General features: G+C 41.7%; 1 protein-coding gene across 1 annotated transcript in view; it reads right to left on the minus strand.

Moving 5' to 3' along the window:
• The window catches only part of aff4 (AF4/FMR2 family, member 4), a 33,205-nt gene extending 24,893 nt beyond the window's left edge, over window positions 1–8,312 (minus strand). The window contains exons 1-2 of the mRNA XM_083774594.1: window positions 8,106–8,312; window positions 1,467–1,596 (exon numbers count right to left, since the gene is read on the minus strand). Of these exons, the coding sequence (XP_083630720.1) occupies window positions 1,467–1,596; window positions 8,106–8,122 (147 nt within the window). The 5' untranslated portion in view covers window positions 8,123–8,312. The remainder of the gene's footprint in view (window positions 1–1,466; window positions 1,597–8,105) is intronic.
• Between the last annotated feature and the right edge of the window lie 5,989 nt (window positions 8,313–14,301).

A 14,301-nucleotide genomic window follows, 5' to 3' on the forward strand; every position in this document is an offset into this window, starting at 1 on the left:
CCTAAGGCCATAGTAAGGAGCGGTGAGTCAATACTAGCATTAGCATTACTCACTTAATTCTGAGAAATAGGATGTGGCTAAAACAATATGTGTAAAAGAAGGGCAGGGCGATACAACAACCCAGAAACAATCTTTTACCAATGACTACCAAGGTGGCACAAAGTCCACACAGTTCAGTAAAAGAATCTTTCCTCTGGAAACATAAAATGTACAATAATATTGCCAGAAGATTATACTGTGATATTTTCCCTGAATATCGAGATAGAAATTGCAGTTTGTCCATGTTTTTTCAGTTCCTCTTTTGTGACAGGTTTTTGTTTCGTTTTCTTGGCTATGCATCACATGAAGTAGGCTACTGCATGGCTGATCTAAATCACTCAACTTTTACTGTGGAAACGATTGTCATGACTATAAACAATCATAATCTCTTATTAATACACACATTTTTGTCATCTTGAGGTCTCAATAGACAGCAATACGGCAATCAAGAAATGAAAAATCACACCCATGTGAAATGAGGGGCGCTAATATATTCTAGTCTAGTCTAAGTCTAACTCATGTTGATTAGGTGATGTAATGGTGATGTAAAACAAACAGTGCCAACACAAACATTAAACACCATTAACAATAAAGAGACAATATGACGTAAACGACACATTATGACGTACATTTTCCCTTCATTGTCAATGCGTTTACTAAACAAACTTTGAACTAAAGACAAAGATTAAACCTGTGTATAGGAGGGGATAGCGCCCCTCAAAAACAAAGAAAAGAGAGGTTGAGAGAGAGAGAGAGAGAGAGAGGGGGGGGGGGAGACTCAGAGAGAGAGAGGTGCTGCTTCTATTGACGGTTGTGGTTATGCATTCCTCTCTGGCAGCGGTTTAACTCAACAAATACTAAAGTGGCAACACAGTGGAGATCCACAAACTGCTTCTGCTGACATGTGTTTAAAAAAAGGTGAGAGTGTGACATGGGTCTATGATTGTGGGGGGGGGGGGGGGTCATGCCAAAAACACCAAGGACACAAACTCACACAGAAACAAAGGTCTACGACGTGTTGACCTCTTCCAGTCATTACTCTCAATCACACACAAGCAAACGCTTCCTTGGCTTCAGGAGTGATTGACTTACCATCAAAACAAAACCACGGCTATATACTTCATTGTACGTCAAATAGGGAAAATAGCCAATCTACAGTACAAGCTCACACAACACGTCACAATGTGTTGTGAGCTTGTTCATCTGCTATTTTTTACAGATGAATGTCTGCCTATATTTGCGCAGAACGTTCATCTATCTATATTATGACAAGCCCAGAATAGGGACACTAGGGTTCATGAGGTTAAGCGTTACAAGTCTTCATGTTACATTGACCAGTAACTAGGATCCAGCCAGTAAGTTGTGATCGTTTCTCAGAACACCCACGTTATAAAAACAAAACAAAACAAAACAAAACGTGAACTTACAACTTTGTAGGGTTCAGGAAAGAGAGGTGAGTTTGCTGGAAAGGCCTCTCCACCACCTTGCTGGATTTCTTGATTTCGCCTCTCTCGTTCTTTCATTCGGAGCACATTCCGGTCCTCACGGTTCATGTTGCTAACAACGAAGAAACACAAGCGTGAGTCAACACAGGGGGAAATAAGAAATAATACAGAAAACTGCTTCCCTCCCTTCTTTTTCTTTCTCCTTGGCATTTACAAACTTCAGTTCAGACAGGAGAGTGCAGAGACAGAGACATGCAAGACAAGACGTTGGTTCCAGACCCCCAGGAACACGCACAGGGCGCCGGGCCGGTTCCGGCGTGCCGCCCTGCGTCCGAAGCGGTTGAGAAATGACAGAGTTACCGTGTGCCCTACTGTACCCTCTACTGTACTGTACTGTCACTGTACTGTACTGGCACACCCGAAATCATCATATATACAGTTAATATGTGCGTGTGTGTTTGTGTGTGTGTTAGGTTGCGCACAGGTGGTGACAAACAAACATGCTGTTTTTGTGCTCATACCCAGCCCGGCAGGCACCCACCCAGCCACCCAAACACACCCACACCCACACCCACACACACACACACACCCACACACCCACACACACACACACACACACACACACACACACACACACACACACACACACACACACACACACACACACACACACACACACACACACACACACACACACACACACAGCTCCGTAAGGGAGTGGTTGCACCACTCAAAAATGACTGAGCACACTGAGACATGTCTTACTGTCATTAAGAGCGAGTCTTTGCTCAAATGAGCCACCAGGCACCATACACAATGCTTTTTATCCTACAGGTGGAAATAACAGGGAGGCTAAAGTAATTGCGGTTCACAATTCACACTGAATGAATTGTGAATTGGCAGAATACACCGTGATGACTCATTCGGCCATCAAAACTGAACCAAATGACATCTGAAATAGATTAAATGAGCCCTCAGGCTGTGTGGCTTCCAAGTAGGCCTAATGAAAAATAGCTTTGTGTTTCCATTCCTGATGCAATGTCCCAGTTTTCCAACGGTAGACCGACGTGTATCACAGCAGTTTATGGTGCTACATTAAAAAGGTTGGGTGTCTAGTTTCTAAGGAGTATTAAAAAACAACTTTTCTCAAACAGCTGTGGCTGTTTATGTAAGATTGTTCAGGTACAAAGGGCTAAGTGTCACAGTTACTGACAGGACCGTTAACATAATTTACAGAGACTCTGTACATAACCTGTACTGGAGGAATCCTAGTGACAACCTGTGGACAAAGTAGACTAAACCAGGCTTGTCTACATACAATTTTTCTATTCGTTGCACGCAATGCGTTATGAGCCGTTGGATCACAATTCTTTTGCAAATGGGTGAAAGTGGTTAATAAATCTACTGCAATCAAATCATAGAATGTAACCACAAATTAGGGGTATACCTGCAGGTGTGTGAAGAAAAAAAAACAGAGCAAGCCTTCGTTGTCTGTGTGGCCAATCAGAAAACTAAAAACATGTCCATTATTCATGGCTTTCTTCTCACTAGTTGTTGTTACAGGCAGGGCTGTGTGGATTTTCACGACCCATGGAGAACACAATGTCACATGTGACTAAACGCTGCCAGTACTACTTCCAGACTGGAAATATACCAGTCTGTTACCGTCATGACAGTAATGGGACACATTCCAAGAAAAACCTTATGCAGTTAACCACTTGAAAAACTGCAAAAGTACTAAGTACACCTATGTTAAAATTGTCTGTTTTGAGTAATGAAAGGAGTGGACTTGAGGTCCTTGATTGTAACAGACAGGGAGAAGCTAGTTACATAAGAAGAGGGGGGAAAAAATCACCTACTGAACTCCAGCCTGACGCCTCACAGTTAGGCCTTGTAGGCCTCCGGCACTGAAAAAAGTCCAACAATGATTTAAAGACTGTTGACAGAGTATGATTATGCAGCACCTACCCGACCGCCTCCTTCATTTTAAATAACTCCTCACTCACGTGTATACGTGTACATGTACGTCTTTCCCCGGCTCGAGACAAAGAAAACAAAACAAAAACACATGCCTGTAAACGACACAAACGACAAACTAGACTTGCTGCATTCTCAAACTGCGGAGCATGTGCAGGGCAAGGATTTGGCTTGCACAACTCAACGGTGTGTTATGTACCCAGTGTGTCAATCAGATCTGCCTATAATGTTGTAAGTGTGTAACTTCTTTCAAGAATACATTGGTTCACCAAGTTAAATAATGCTATCACAGAAAGCACACCGTTTCTAAGTTCTTTTCAATTTGAGCCTGGCTATCTGTACGCGTATCAAAGTGTAAATAGACATTTCTCAATGGCTAGCCCATGGTCTGTTTTACATCAACAACAATCCCCAGCTATGAGTCATTCCTTGAGGAACAGACGTGATGCTTGAATCCTATAGCAGGACTCCATTAAAGCCAAACCCCAGGAAGCCACCGAGGCCATAACCGCTGCCTGTGAGGCAGCTGGGACCCACCATTAACTCCATTCTAAGACAAGATAACTGTCGAGAGACTGTACTCATAGTCTGTTGATAGACTGTGTTATATTAATCCAGATAGTCACTGTTGAAGGTCAGTAGTGCTATCTATATATATTATATATATATATATATAAAATCATACATTTCCATAATTACTGTTGATAGGCTACGCACCTGTTTATTGTATCTGTTATCTGCATCTGTTTATTGTAAATAAATATATTATAAATATACACACACACACACACACACACACACACACACACACACACACATACACACACACACACACACACACACACACACAACTGTTAATAGGCTGTGCATATATCCAGCTACCCCTATTATTTTGTACAAATATTATATTAATACATACAATATTAAATGGCGATAGATACTGCTACTATGACATCTTATCAATAAAGGTTTATGTGATATACTGTATTATCTTAACAGGGGAGGTGACAATTTTTTGACAAAAAACGTTTATCAGCAGCAGCAGCATACATATCTCTGGACTCTGGAGGTTCTCATATTGGACCTTGCAGAGTAGCGTATAACTTTTAAGTATAATAAAATAAAGGATCAGTGACCAGAGAAAGAATTAAGGGAAAAAGAAAACAGTTAAAAGGCCACCGCGCCGCACCTCACCTCAGCTAACCAAGATTTGCCTACTACTGACAAGCTTTCTACTTAAGGGTTAAATTAGTAACCTAGCCCGCAAAACACGAGACTCTCGTGTTTCAGGGTTTACTTTCTTTAATCCATGTTTTGATCCGATTGTATCGTTAGCCACCGATCTCTAACACAACAAGATCCAGTAGGACAGTGGCCGCGGCCATTTTGAAAATGCACACGCATCCACTTCCATTCTAAGCCCTGCATTCAAAGCCCTGTATCTCAGAAACGACATTGAGGGTCCGTTTCTCTGGCCCAAACAAGCGTTTTCAGCGGCCTGTAGCAGGCACTGTGATACTCGCGGTCGGGTTTTTCCACCACCGACCGAGAGAACAACGACCGGTCAAGACACCACACACACACACACACACACAGCAGTTTGTCACTGTAACATGTAACACCACACACACAGCAGTTTGTCACTGTAACATGCAATTACGGATATTTGGCTCTTCAAAGTAACGCACGATAAAACCCTGGCAGTACGCCATTACTTAATGGCGGCGGATTAAGAGTGTTAACAAGCAGGGTGAGTAATAAACAGGCACATGCTAGTAACGTTGGGGGTGACTAGTAATTTCTCCCTCTCTATCCACCACTTTGACAGTTCCCACTGGAATCGACCTCGAATAAATGCATTCTTAGTCGACCAACAGGGACGTTACGACTAATTTAATCGCCATGCAGAGACACCAGCCTTTTCAGGTTGGTGGTGCTTTCATGACAGTTACTGGCTACTGAAAGCAGAATTAAAGGGTTATATATAGTTTACAAGAGATGTAGGTGTAGAAAAATAGCATGAAATACTAGCATAAAAACAGCCATGGCAGAGTAAGACCAAAGCACCTGATTAATTATGATGGGACAGCCCTGGCAAATAACACATCATTTAGCGATCCGGGTTCGTTTGAAATGATGCTAATTAAAATTGGTCTACGCTCTGCAGCCCTGGAAACAGCTCTCAAGCGTAATTATTCTATCTAGACGAACAATGGGAACCTGCATGATGACAAAGCAGTAGGGGTTTAATTACTCTTGTAGTGTTTGTTGATGCAAACAAGCCTATTAGTAGGAGCCCCCATGCCCGAGTGGGACTGTAGATGTCAAAGGTGGCTGTTAGCGCCTTGAACCATCAAATGCACTCCTTTGTAAAAACACTCCTCCCGTCCTTTCATTCCACTTTAAATGAGCTGCACTGCAGAACAAGAGGTTACTCCTTGACACAACGGCTGTCAGATGAGAGCTTTCCATCTGCTCCAACTGTGGTTTCAGGGAAACTCAGCAAGGTGAGGTTCCATTGAAACCACACAGTTGATTTAACTGGAACTTCAGCATATGGTGTTAGCACATAGTACTTGATCAAAGTCAGAATCACTTTTCCTGATTTATTTCGGAGACAGATGTTAGTCTCAGATGTTAGTCTGGACTGGGTATAACCAAATCAACAATAAAAAAGAAAGCGACTTTGAGCTAGTTTTCTTGTAACATAGCTTAATATTCATAGTTGCACATTAGTTTGGGCGTAGTTATTTCTGAAGTGTAGTTGCTTATTTGGGCTTGCTTTCACGATTATTTTTGAAAATAGCTGATGAAATAGCAATATAGGGCTCAAGTGGTGAAACTGGTTGCTTCTTTTGGGCTTGTTTTCATAGACCTGGTCGCTTGTTTCACTCACAGAATCTGGCAACGCCGGAGCGCCTCTGCATCCCGCAAAAAAATAAAACCCACACACATACTGGTAGCATTTATTTAGCTAGATTTGCTTTGGAGTTGATCGATTGGTATAGGAATCGAGAGTTGAGATTGAGAATATGGTAGTAGTTCACACTACACCAGTAGTCAGTCCTGAAATATGACGAGCAGAATGGGGTAATTTACCCCCTCATCACTACAACATGGATAGTGTCGTCTCCCGAGGATCGGCAACTGACCGAACATGCTCGGTTCTTCATCAACGGGTTCCGACGTGTGGGGAAGGCGATATGGGCGGCAAGCCACGGGAGCTTGTCGTCAGGAGTCTCCTGCCGACAAGCTCCCGACACTTTCAAACTGGCCGACAGCTGACCGTCTGTGCTGTCATAAGAGGTCTACTCTAAAGGCTGTGGTTTTCAAATCAAGGCCCATTATTTATTCTGCATTTGAGCCACGGACCACCATTTGATGAGAATTAGCCTCAGACCCATAACTAAAGAATATTTTGTTGTTGTTGGATGAGATTGTCCACAATTGTATTGATGTTGGTACCATTAGGAGAGATAACAGGCAAACGTTGATCAAAATAACAATTATTCTACATTCTAATTGTGTAGACTTGACTTGTGAATTAACTCAGATGCACATGTTTAACAATAATTTAACTCTTAAGAGTATAAAATGAAACGAGATGCACCCGTAAGGTTTAAAGAGTGAAAGATCTATAAGGGTCCATTTGTTTACCAACTCTCCATCATTTAACTGGGGACCCCCTCAAGGACCACTGGGGGTCCACGGACCACTGGTTGAAAACCACTGGTCTAAGAAGGCATCGAGGATCTGGCCTTTGACCAACTCAGAATCAGTCATTTTGAGAAACAAGATGAATGCAAGGCTAAGTAATAAAAAACAAATGTTAATCCAATCAAACGTCCTGTGCCTGACTAATGTTATTTTTACTAAGTAATGTCATCAACCTCAAATAGCATGGAGCTAGAACTAATGGCTTTCATTCAAATGAGGTACGAGTACAGTATTGTCACTTGTACAATGCAAATATAAAAAAACAGTAGGCAACTGGCAAAACAGCCATTACCAGTCATTAGGTAAATCAATAGCATAGGCAGAACTGGTAAACAATCTGTTTGGCTTCTTTTAGGCCCCAAAGCCCATCCAACACAGACTCCAGCCATGTTTAGCCAAAGCAGCTCTTACCTCCTCCATGTCTTCACTTTAGCAACTTTTCACAAGACTAATTCAGTAATGTTATGATACTCATTGCTGTCAGTGTGTTTCAGGCCCTGCTTAGTTTTACAGTAATGATTCCCACTACAGTCTAGCAGGGAGGGGGAAAAGGTCAAAGTCTGTGGAGTTTGAAAAGGCAGTACAGCGCTGCCTGTAGCTATGCTAATCTGCTAACGTCTCTGCTTTATAGCTCACACAATATATACAAATTAAAAACACAAACAAGCCACGTCTTCAGCCCAAGCGGAAAAGAACAAAAAGAAGGAAGACTGAACTGATGGTTATCTTGGCACCATGAATACAGGGCAGTGTTTCAAGTCAACAGGCATATCTAAACCCCCTCCCCCCACAACAACTTAGGTTAGCAAAAGCCTGGTCACTGTTCTTTTTTCTTTCTTTTTTTAAGTCGACCACTAACCACCACACAGGAGGAGAGACAGCTAAAGAGAAATAAGTGAAGCACTCAACTAGTTGTGCATTTCTTACCCTGACTGAGAGGCCATGGCCCCAACCAGTGAAACATTGGAAGGGGGGGGGGGGGGGGGGGGTCAGAGTAGCTGTCGGGGAAGTGTTCTCGTCATGGTCTGTTGTGTCAGCTCGCTTTTGCGTCTCAACCTCCTTCTCCAGTAACAGACCGTCCCTGTTCTAGCTGCCGATTTACAGTTCCAAGCTCCAAAAGTACAGTTTCTTTACTCTATTTCGACGGCACAGTGTAATTTCCTTGGAGTGGAGACAAATCTGACTTAGAAAGGGGAGGTGCCTGCTTGTTCTGGGAGATACCAAGTCAGCAAACAGAGAGAGGGTGGTGTGTGTGTGTGTGTGTGTGTGTGTGTGTGTGTGTGTGTGTGTGTGTGTGTGTGTGTGTGTGTGTGTGTGTGTTGGGGGGGGGGGCTGCTGCAGGCAGGGAGGGGTACAATAGGTGAAGTCAGAGGAGCCAGAGTCTTTTGTTTCCATTTGAGTGAATGCGTGATGATAAGTACGTGGGGGGTAAAGCCTAGGTGAAAAGAGTGAGGCTGAACGTGCAAAAAGTGTGACTGAATGAAGAGATGAGAGAAAACAAATTGGCTTGTTCTTATCTCTTCAATAGGAGCGCAGGTGACACAATCTCACCGGCTCCTGTAGTTTTTTCAAGATAATAAAAAGCTGGGCTGAATGTGGTTCCCCAATCAAATAGTAATGTTCTTTCATTGTTTAATCAAGGATGCAAATTCATCCATCCCTTCATTATGCAAAAGGCGTGATGGACCAAAACACAAACGCGCTGCACTGCAGCAGGAAAAGGATGACGGCTCATTATTTTATGACAAACGTTTTATCTGGCTGCTACAGTACTTGCATATTTAACTTTAAAACAAAGAAAGGACAGCTGAGAAAGTTAAACCAACTCCCTGTCAACCAACAACTTCATGAGTTCATGATTAATTGGGTTCTACAAGGCTTCAGTAAAGAGAGCGTCTTCAGGAAAAGAGAAACCCCAGCTCGCTGCTTACACAGGGGAGGGTGGGGGGGAGAGACCGGGATGAACCGATATCACCTCTCACTAAAAATGGAATGGTCCGCCTCATTCCATAAAAGGAGATGTTATTTTATACCGTGGAGCCTCTCCTCCTTGTGATGTCACTGCCCTCAGGATGGCCCAGCCAACCAGGGCCGGTCTTACCGTCAACATCCTCCCTCCCCCACTATGCCCCGAGCACAGGGCACAACACCACTGGAGTATTTTAAAGAGACATTGCAACATATTGTCCAACAGGGCAAAATAATGGGAGGAAACATACGACTACAGGTTGTTAACAAACAGGAGACATTTACATCAGCCATGTGATGCCACACACAGACAATGTGTTATTGCAAGATGCCTGTATTCCACTTTAAAAGGCCCGCAAAGAGATTGCTCATTATAGGCCTGAGGAGGGTGTGCCATCTAAATAGAAGTTGTTTATAGGACAATTTTAGGTTTTTTTTCAAACAAGGTTCATGTTTTAGGTTATTAGAGAAAGTAAAACAGATTTATTTTTTTCCCCATTTGCTGCTTTCTTTCGTTTTAGTGATTTTAGCCATTTCTGACAGGGGGGTAACAAGTGGCTAAATATGTATTTACAAAAAATGACGATGGCGATTTCTTTATTGTTGGCTCAATCATCAGATTGTCACCTCTCCCTTCACATTCAATAGACCCGCAGTCTTTTGTTTCCAGATGTAATTCCCTGGGGTCTAGTAGGAATATAGTAAATAATAATAAAGAAATTACCCTAGAATTTCGTACAAAATTACATATTTAGCCACTAGCTCGAATGCCCCTGTCAAAAATAGCTAAAACGAAAGGAAGCAGCAAATGAAAAGAAATTAACACCCATCTTTTAAGGATGTTTAGAGGCTATTTTAAAAGGACCACTTCACCACTTTTCAACCTATCTTCATATAATTGGTCCTCACTAATAATCATGATAAAATGCCACCACTACTCTATGTCTCATAGGTGGGCTGTGGGCAGTTCAGAAACCCGTCCACCAGTGACATCATCGATGGGGAATCCAAGCCAATAGAAACGGCAGGCTTTCTAGTCCTGAAAAGCCATTGTTCTCACGATAATACAAACATTCAAATTTTTTGTAAAAACATCTTGTTTAAAAGAAATCTGCCCAACGATGTCACTGGTGGATGGGTTTCTGAACTGCCCATAGCCCTCCTATGAGACACAGACAGAGTAGAAAATAAATTGTGCCATTTTATCCTGATTATTAGTGAGGACCTATTATATGAAGATAGGTTGAAAAGAGGTGAAGTGGTCCTTTAAAAAGAATAAGCGTGTAAAAAATATATGATTACTTTCCTAGCTTGGAGTCTCCCCTTCCTTTCACACCATCTGAATTTCAAAATGTCAACTTTCATAAAGTACAAAATAAATATGTTCTCTCTGTAAGAAAAAACACAAAACTAATGTTTATACTTGGTTAACCAGATCCCCCAGGGCTCTTCACATGATCTCCTTTTTTCCCCCTTATGCAGATCTACAAGTTCACAACACATTGCAGTGGTTGTAGAGCTGCTATTTTCACCCCCAGAATATGGACGCTAGGGTTCATGTGGTTAAATCACTTGACATCTTAAGATCATCCAATACAGTACCAATATCTTTTTTTTCCTTTTTCTTTTTGCAGTACCGGTCTCTGATAATGAAAACACTGAGACATTTTTATTTTAAAGAAGAATAATCTGCTATTGCATCGTCAAGCGGAAATCTGACAAGTCCCAACGAAAACAAAACCCCAATGCTGAGTTAAAATGACAACACACCTTCCTTTCATGAGCCACTCCACTCTCAAGTCTCAACCTAGGCTGATGTAACAGGCTAATGTAATAGGACATGGAAATGCCCCAAATAACCTGATCAGCAACAAAGGCAACTACATTTATGTAAGGCAACTACACTCATATTACACATTATGTTTCACGGTGTTGTTTTCAAATCAGTGGAGTTAAGAGGGCATTTTCTTGAAAGAATTTAAAGAATGAGCACTCGCGTGCAAAACTGCCACAATACTAGGCCTTAATTGGTGGACAGCTCTGGCTTCAGTGATTCACAGGATACAAAGCTGCTGAGTGAAGGCATTCCAGAGGTTGTGTTGGTTCAAAAACCACCTGCATGATTTATGTTGGCACAAGGAGGGATGCCAATAAAGAACAGGTACTGGTCTGAGGCATTAGGCCAGATTGATCTTATCTATATATGTATGTCAATCCTCCCATAGTTCAATCCTCCGATAGTTCAATCCTCCCATAGCTCCATTTCAAGGCTATGGTTAAAGGAACATTAAACACATTTTTAAATTGTGCATTTATAAAGAGAGCGGTTCCCGTTAGGCACTGGCCTACTTGGAACGATGCAAGTTGGTGACCCAAGGACACTAACTAGGCCGGGGAACCCGGGATCGAACTAGGAACCTGCGGCTTCCCAAGAAGCTGCTCTACCTCCTGAGCCACTACTGCCTCTTGTTTTGAGTGGTGAATGTTAGAATGCTCTGTTAGAAGCCCTTTATTGTTATTACATCAATAACATAAAAGAAAAGTTGAAAGTCTTGCTTGAAAGTTGAAACGACCATAGCTGATGTCATCAGTAGACGTGAACATTTTTGAAACATCCACAGTCCACCTCTGAGACACAGCTTGTAGACAGAATTGGTATTGTAATAAGTAAGCATTAGTGCGCAAGGACACTTTGACACTAACTCTGGGGGAGCCCATGGTCGAATTGGGAACACCTCATGGTTCCCATCTGGCTGCTCTACCCCCGATATATATGAAGCAAATGCACGTTACGTTTTGGCCAATATGTATTTTTTTCCCTGTATTTTTCCTCCATAAAAAGACGAAATCCTATCTATTTTGTCAATAACAATTTATTTATCTTACGTCATTCAGCATAGATATATATTGTAGTTTTGTGATTAAAAGTATCAACACAACTGTTTAGATTGGAGTTTAAATGCAACAGTGTCATTTGTATATTATGTTTAACTTGTATTATATCATTATGTGTCAATATGGTTGCTGCTGGTACCGAACTGATGAAGTCACCAGGGTTGGTGGGTACGATACAGTCAACCATTGGTAAAAAACGTCTTTATCCCTCCTCCTTCTGTTCCCCAATAATATTCCTGACACACTTCTACCTCATCCCTTTTTACTTCCTTTCTTGGAGAGAGGGGAGTTCATGGACAGATGTCTTCTCTAATCAGGACGACGAATAAACCGAGACCAACTCCAAAGAGAGATCATGGGCCATTCAGCTTCCATTCTTCCAAAGACACAATGCAAGGTGTCACCAGTTACAACTAGCATGAGATGAGCTCTGGTTATTAACATATCACAAGTGGATTGTATTCTTGATTGACCCCCCTTGCCTGGACAGCTGCTTAAATCCTTCCATTCAGACAAGGCTGCAGCATTTGAATTAACACACCCTGTGGAATGCCTCCACTCAGCAGGCCTGCATTATCTGAATCAGGAGAGGGGAGTACTGTTAACATCCACCAATCAGGATCCAATAAGGTTCCTGTTCTTCATGTGGTAACACGTTATTAAAATTAATTCAAGAACTACCATCCTCAATTATTAGAACATATTCATTCATGTCAATCCCAATGGGACATTTGGAACAAACTACTCCAAGTGAAAAGTGAATGTTTGTTCTTGACCAATCCTTGACTGAAATTCACTGTAGACTAGTGCTACGTTCCAAAGAAAATGGCCCATGTTCCCCTGCAAAATGTTGGAACAATTCCGAGTTAACTGACAATCTGACATGGGGTCGAATTCCTGCCCACCACTGTTTTGAGGAGACTAGGGGTTACTGGTACCTCCTACTCGCTCAGGCAATCCAAGCAATCCAATGAACAGAACTGGCCTGGAAGCTTGTTGGGGAGGGGATCTCTGTCGCTAGTCGCTACACTAACAACTCCTACAGGTTATTCAGGGTACAGCAGAGTGCGGAAATGGGAAGGAAGTAATGAACACATGTTGTTCCTGTGCATGCTTCCTCCCAGTGAAACTCTGCACTGCTATGTGTATATGTAAATATCTAAATGTTTTTTTCTCATGTTCTATTTGACATGCTTCTTTAATGTTATATATTATTCTCCCAGCTCACACACTTCTGTACACCTGTACACCAGTAATGTAACAACAAAATTGATTGTTGATTCACTGTCTGCTGGAAAGAAGTGGCTTGCGACATCACATCTAGGAGGAGACATGTGGTTGTCTACATCCTCCCCAGACTAAACCATACGAGGCAGTGAGAGGAGAATTGTGGGGAATGGGGACCAAATTGGGAAAAATGTGATTCTGATTGTGTGAACTTCTGTACAGAAAAGAACATTCCAGTAAGAGTCACAAAAAACGACTAAATTACATCCCTAAGATGTCGCTTGTGTATATTTGAGTTGAAGACCTAACCTTTATTCTCAATTAATATAGTTATGTCCGCCTATTACAGAGAAGCAAACTACTGAATTAACAATAAACTACACAATCATAATCTGTTTATTAGCCATGCATGTTCCCAACATAAGTATTTGAAAAATAAGATAATTATATATTATTTAGATAATATTGTTTATACTTTACCGGTAAGTAAAAAATATAATGGCTTCTGCTTGAATCACAAAATAATGTTTATCAGGTTAGTTGGAATCAAAGGAATAATGCTGAAACACAGGTGTCTACTTGGTCCTCTGGCCTACAACACCAAAACTATAAGCGTATTTTCTGCAATTGTTCATCTATTTTGGCAGAATGTACACCTATTCAGACTAGGAATGCTACGCGGTTAACATTTGTGGGAAACACAAACCAAGACCATACGCCCACAGCCGACCACTGTGGCTCAATGCACACATAAATATATATTCTCAAGATTTTAAATTACACATTCCAACTGTACAGTAAGTATACCAATAAACATTAGCATTATCATAGCACAGTACATAATAGTCAGGGTTTTGTGTTCTTCTGCACTACTGCACTATGTGCAATAACCCTGTCCATATAATCTGATTAGACACAGGCCTTTAAATAGTCACAATGATACCCTATATGAGACAGCTTTAAGCTAATGTGAATCCTGTTAGCAACATCATGGGAGTTTTGTATCGTACGGTGAGAATTTTCCATACATTAG

This window comes from Protomyctophum parallelum (assembly GCF_964188405.1).
Source record: "Protomyctophum parallelum genome assembly, chromosome: 1".
Lineage (NCBI taxonomy): Eukaryota > Metazoa > Chordata > Actinopteri > Myctophiformes > Myctophidae > Protomyctophum > Protomyctophum parallelum.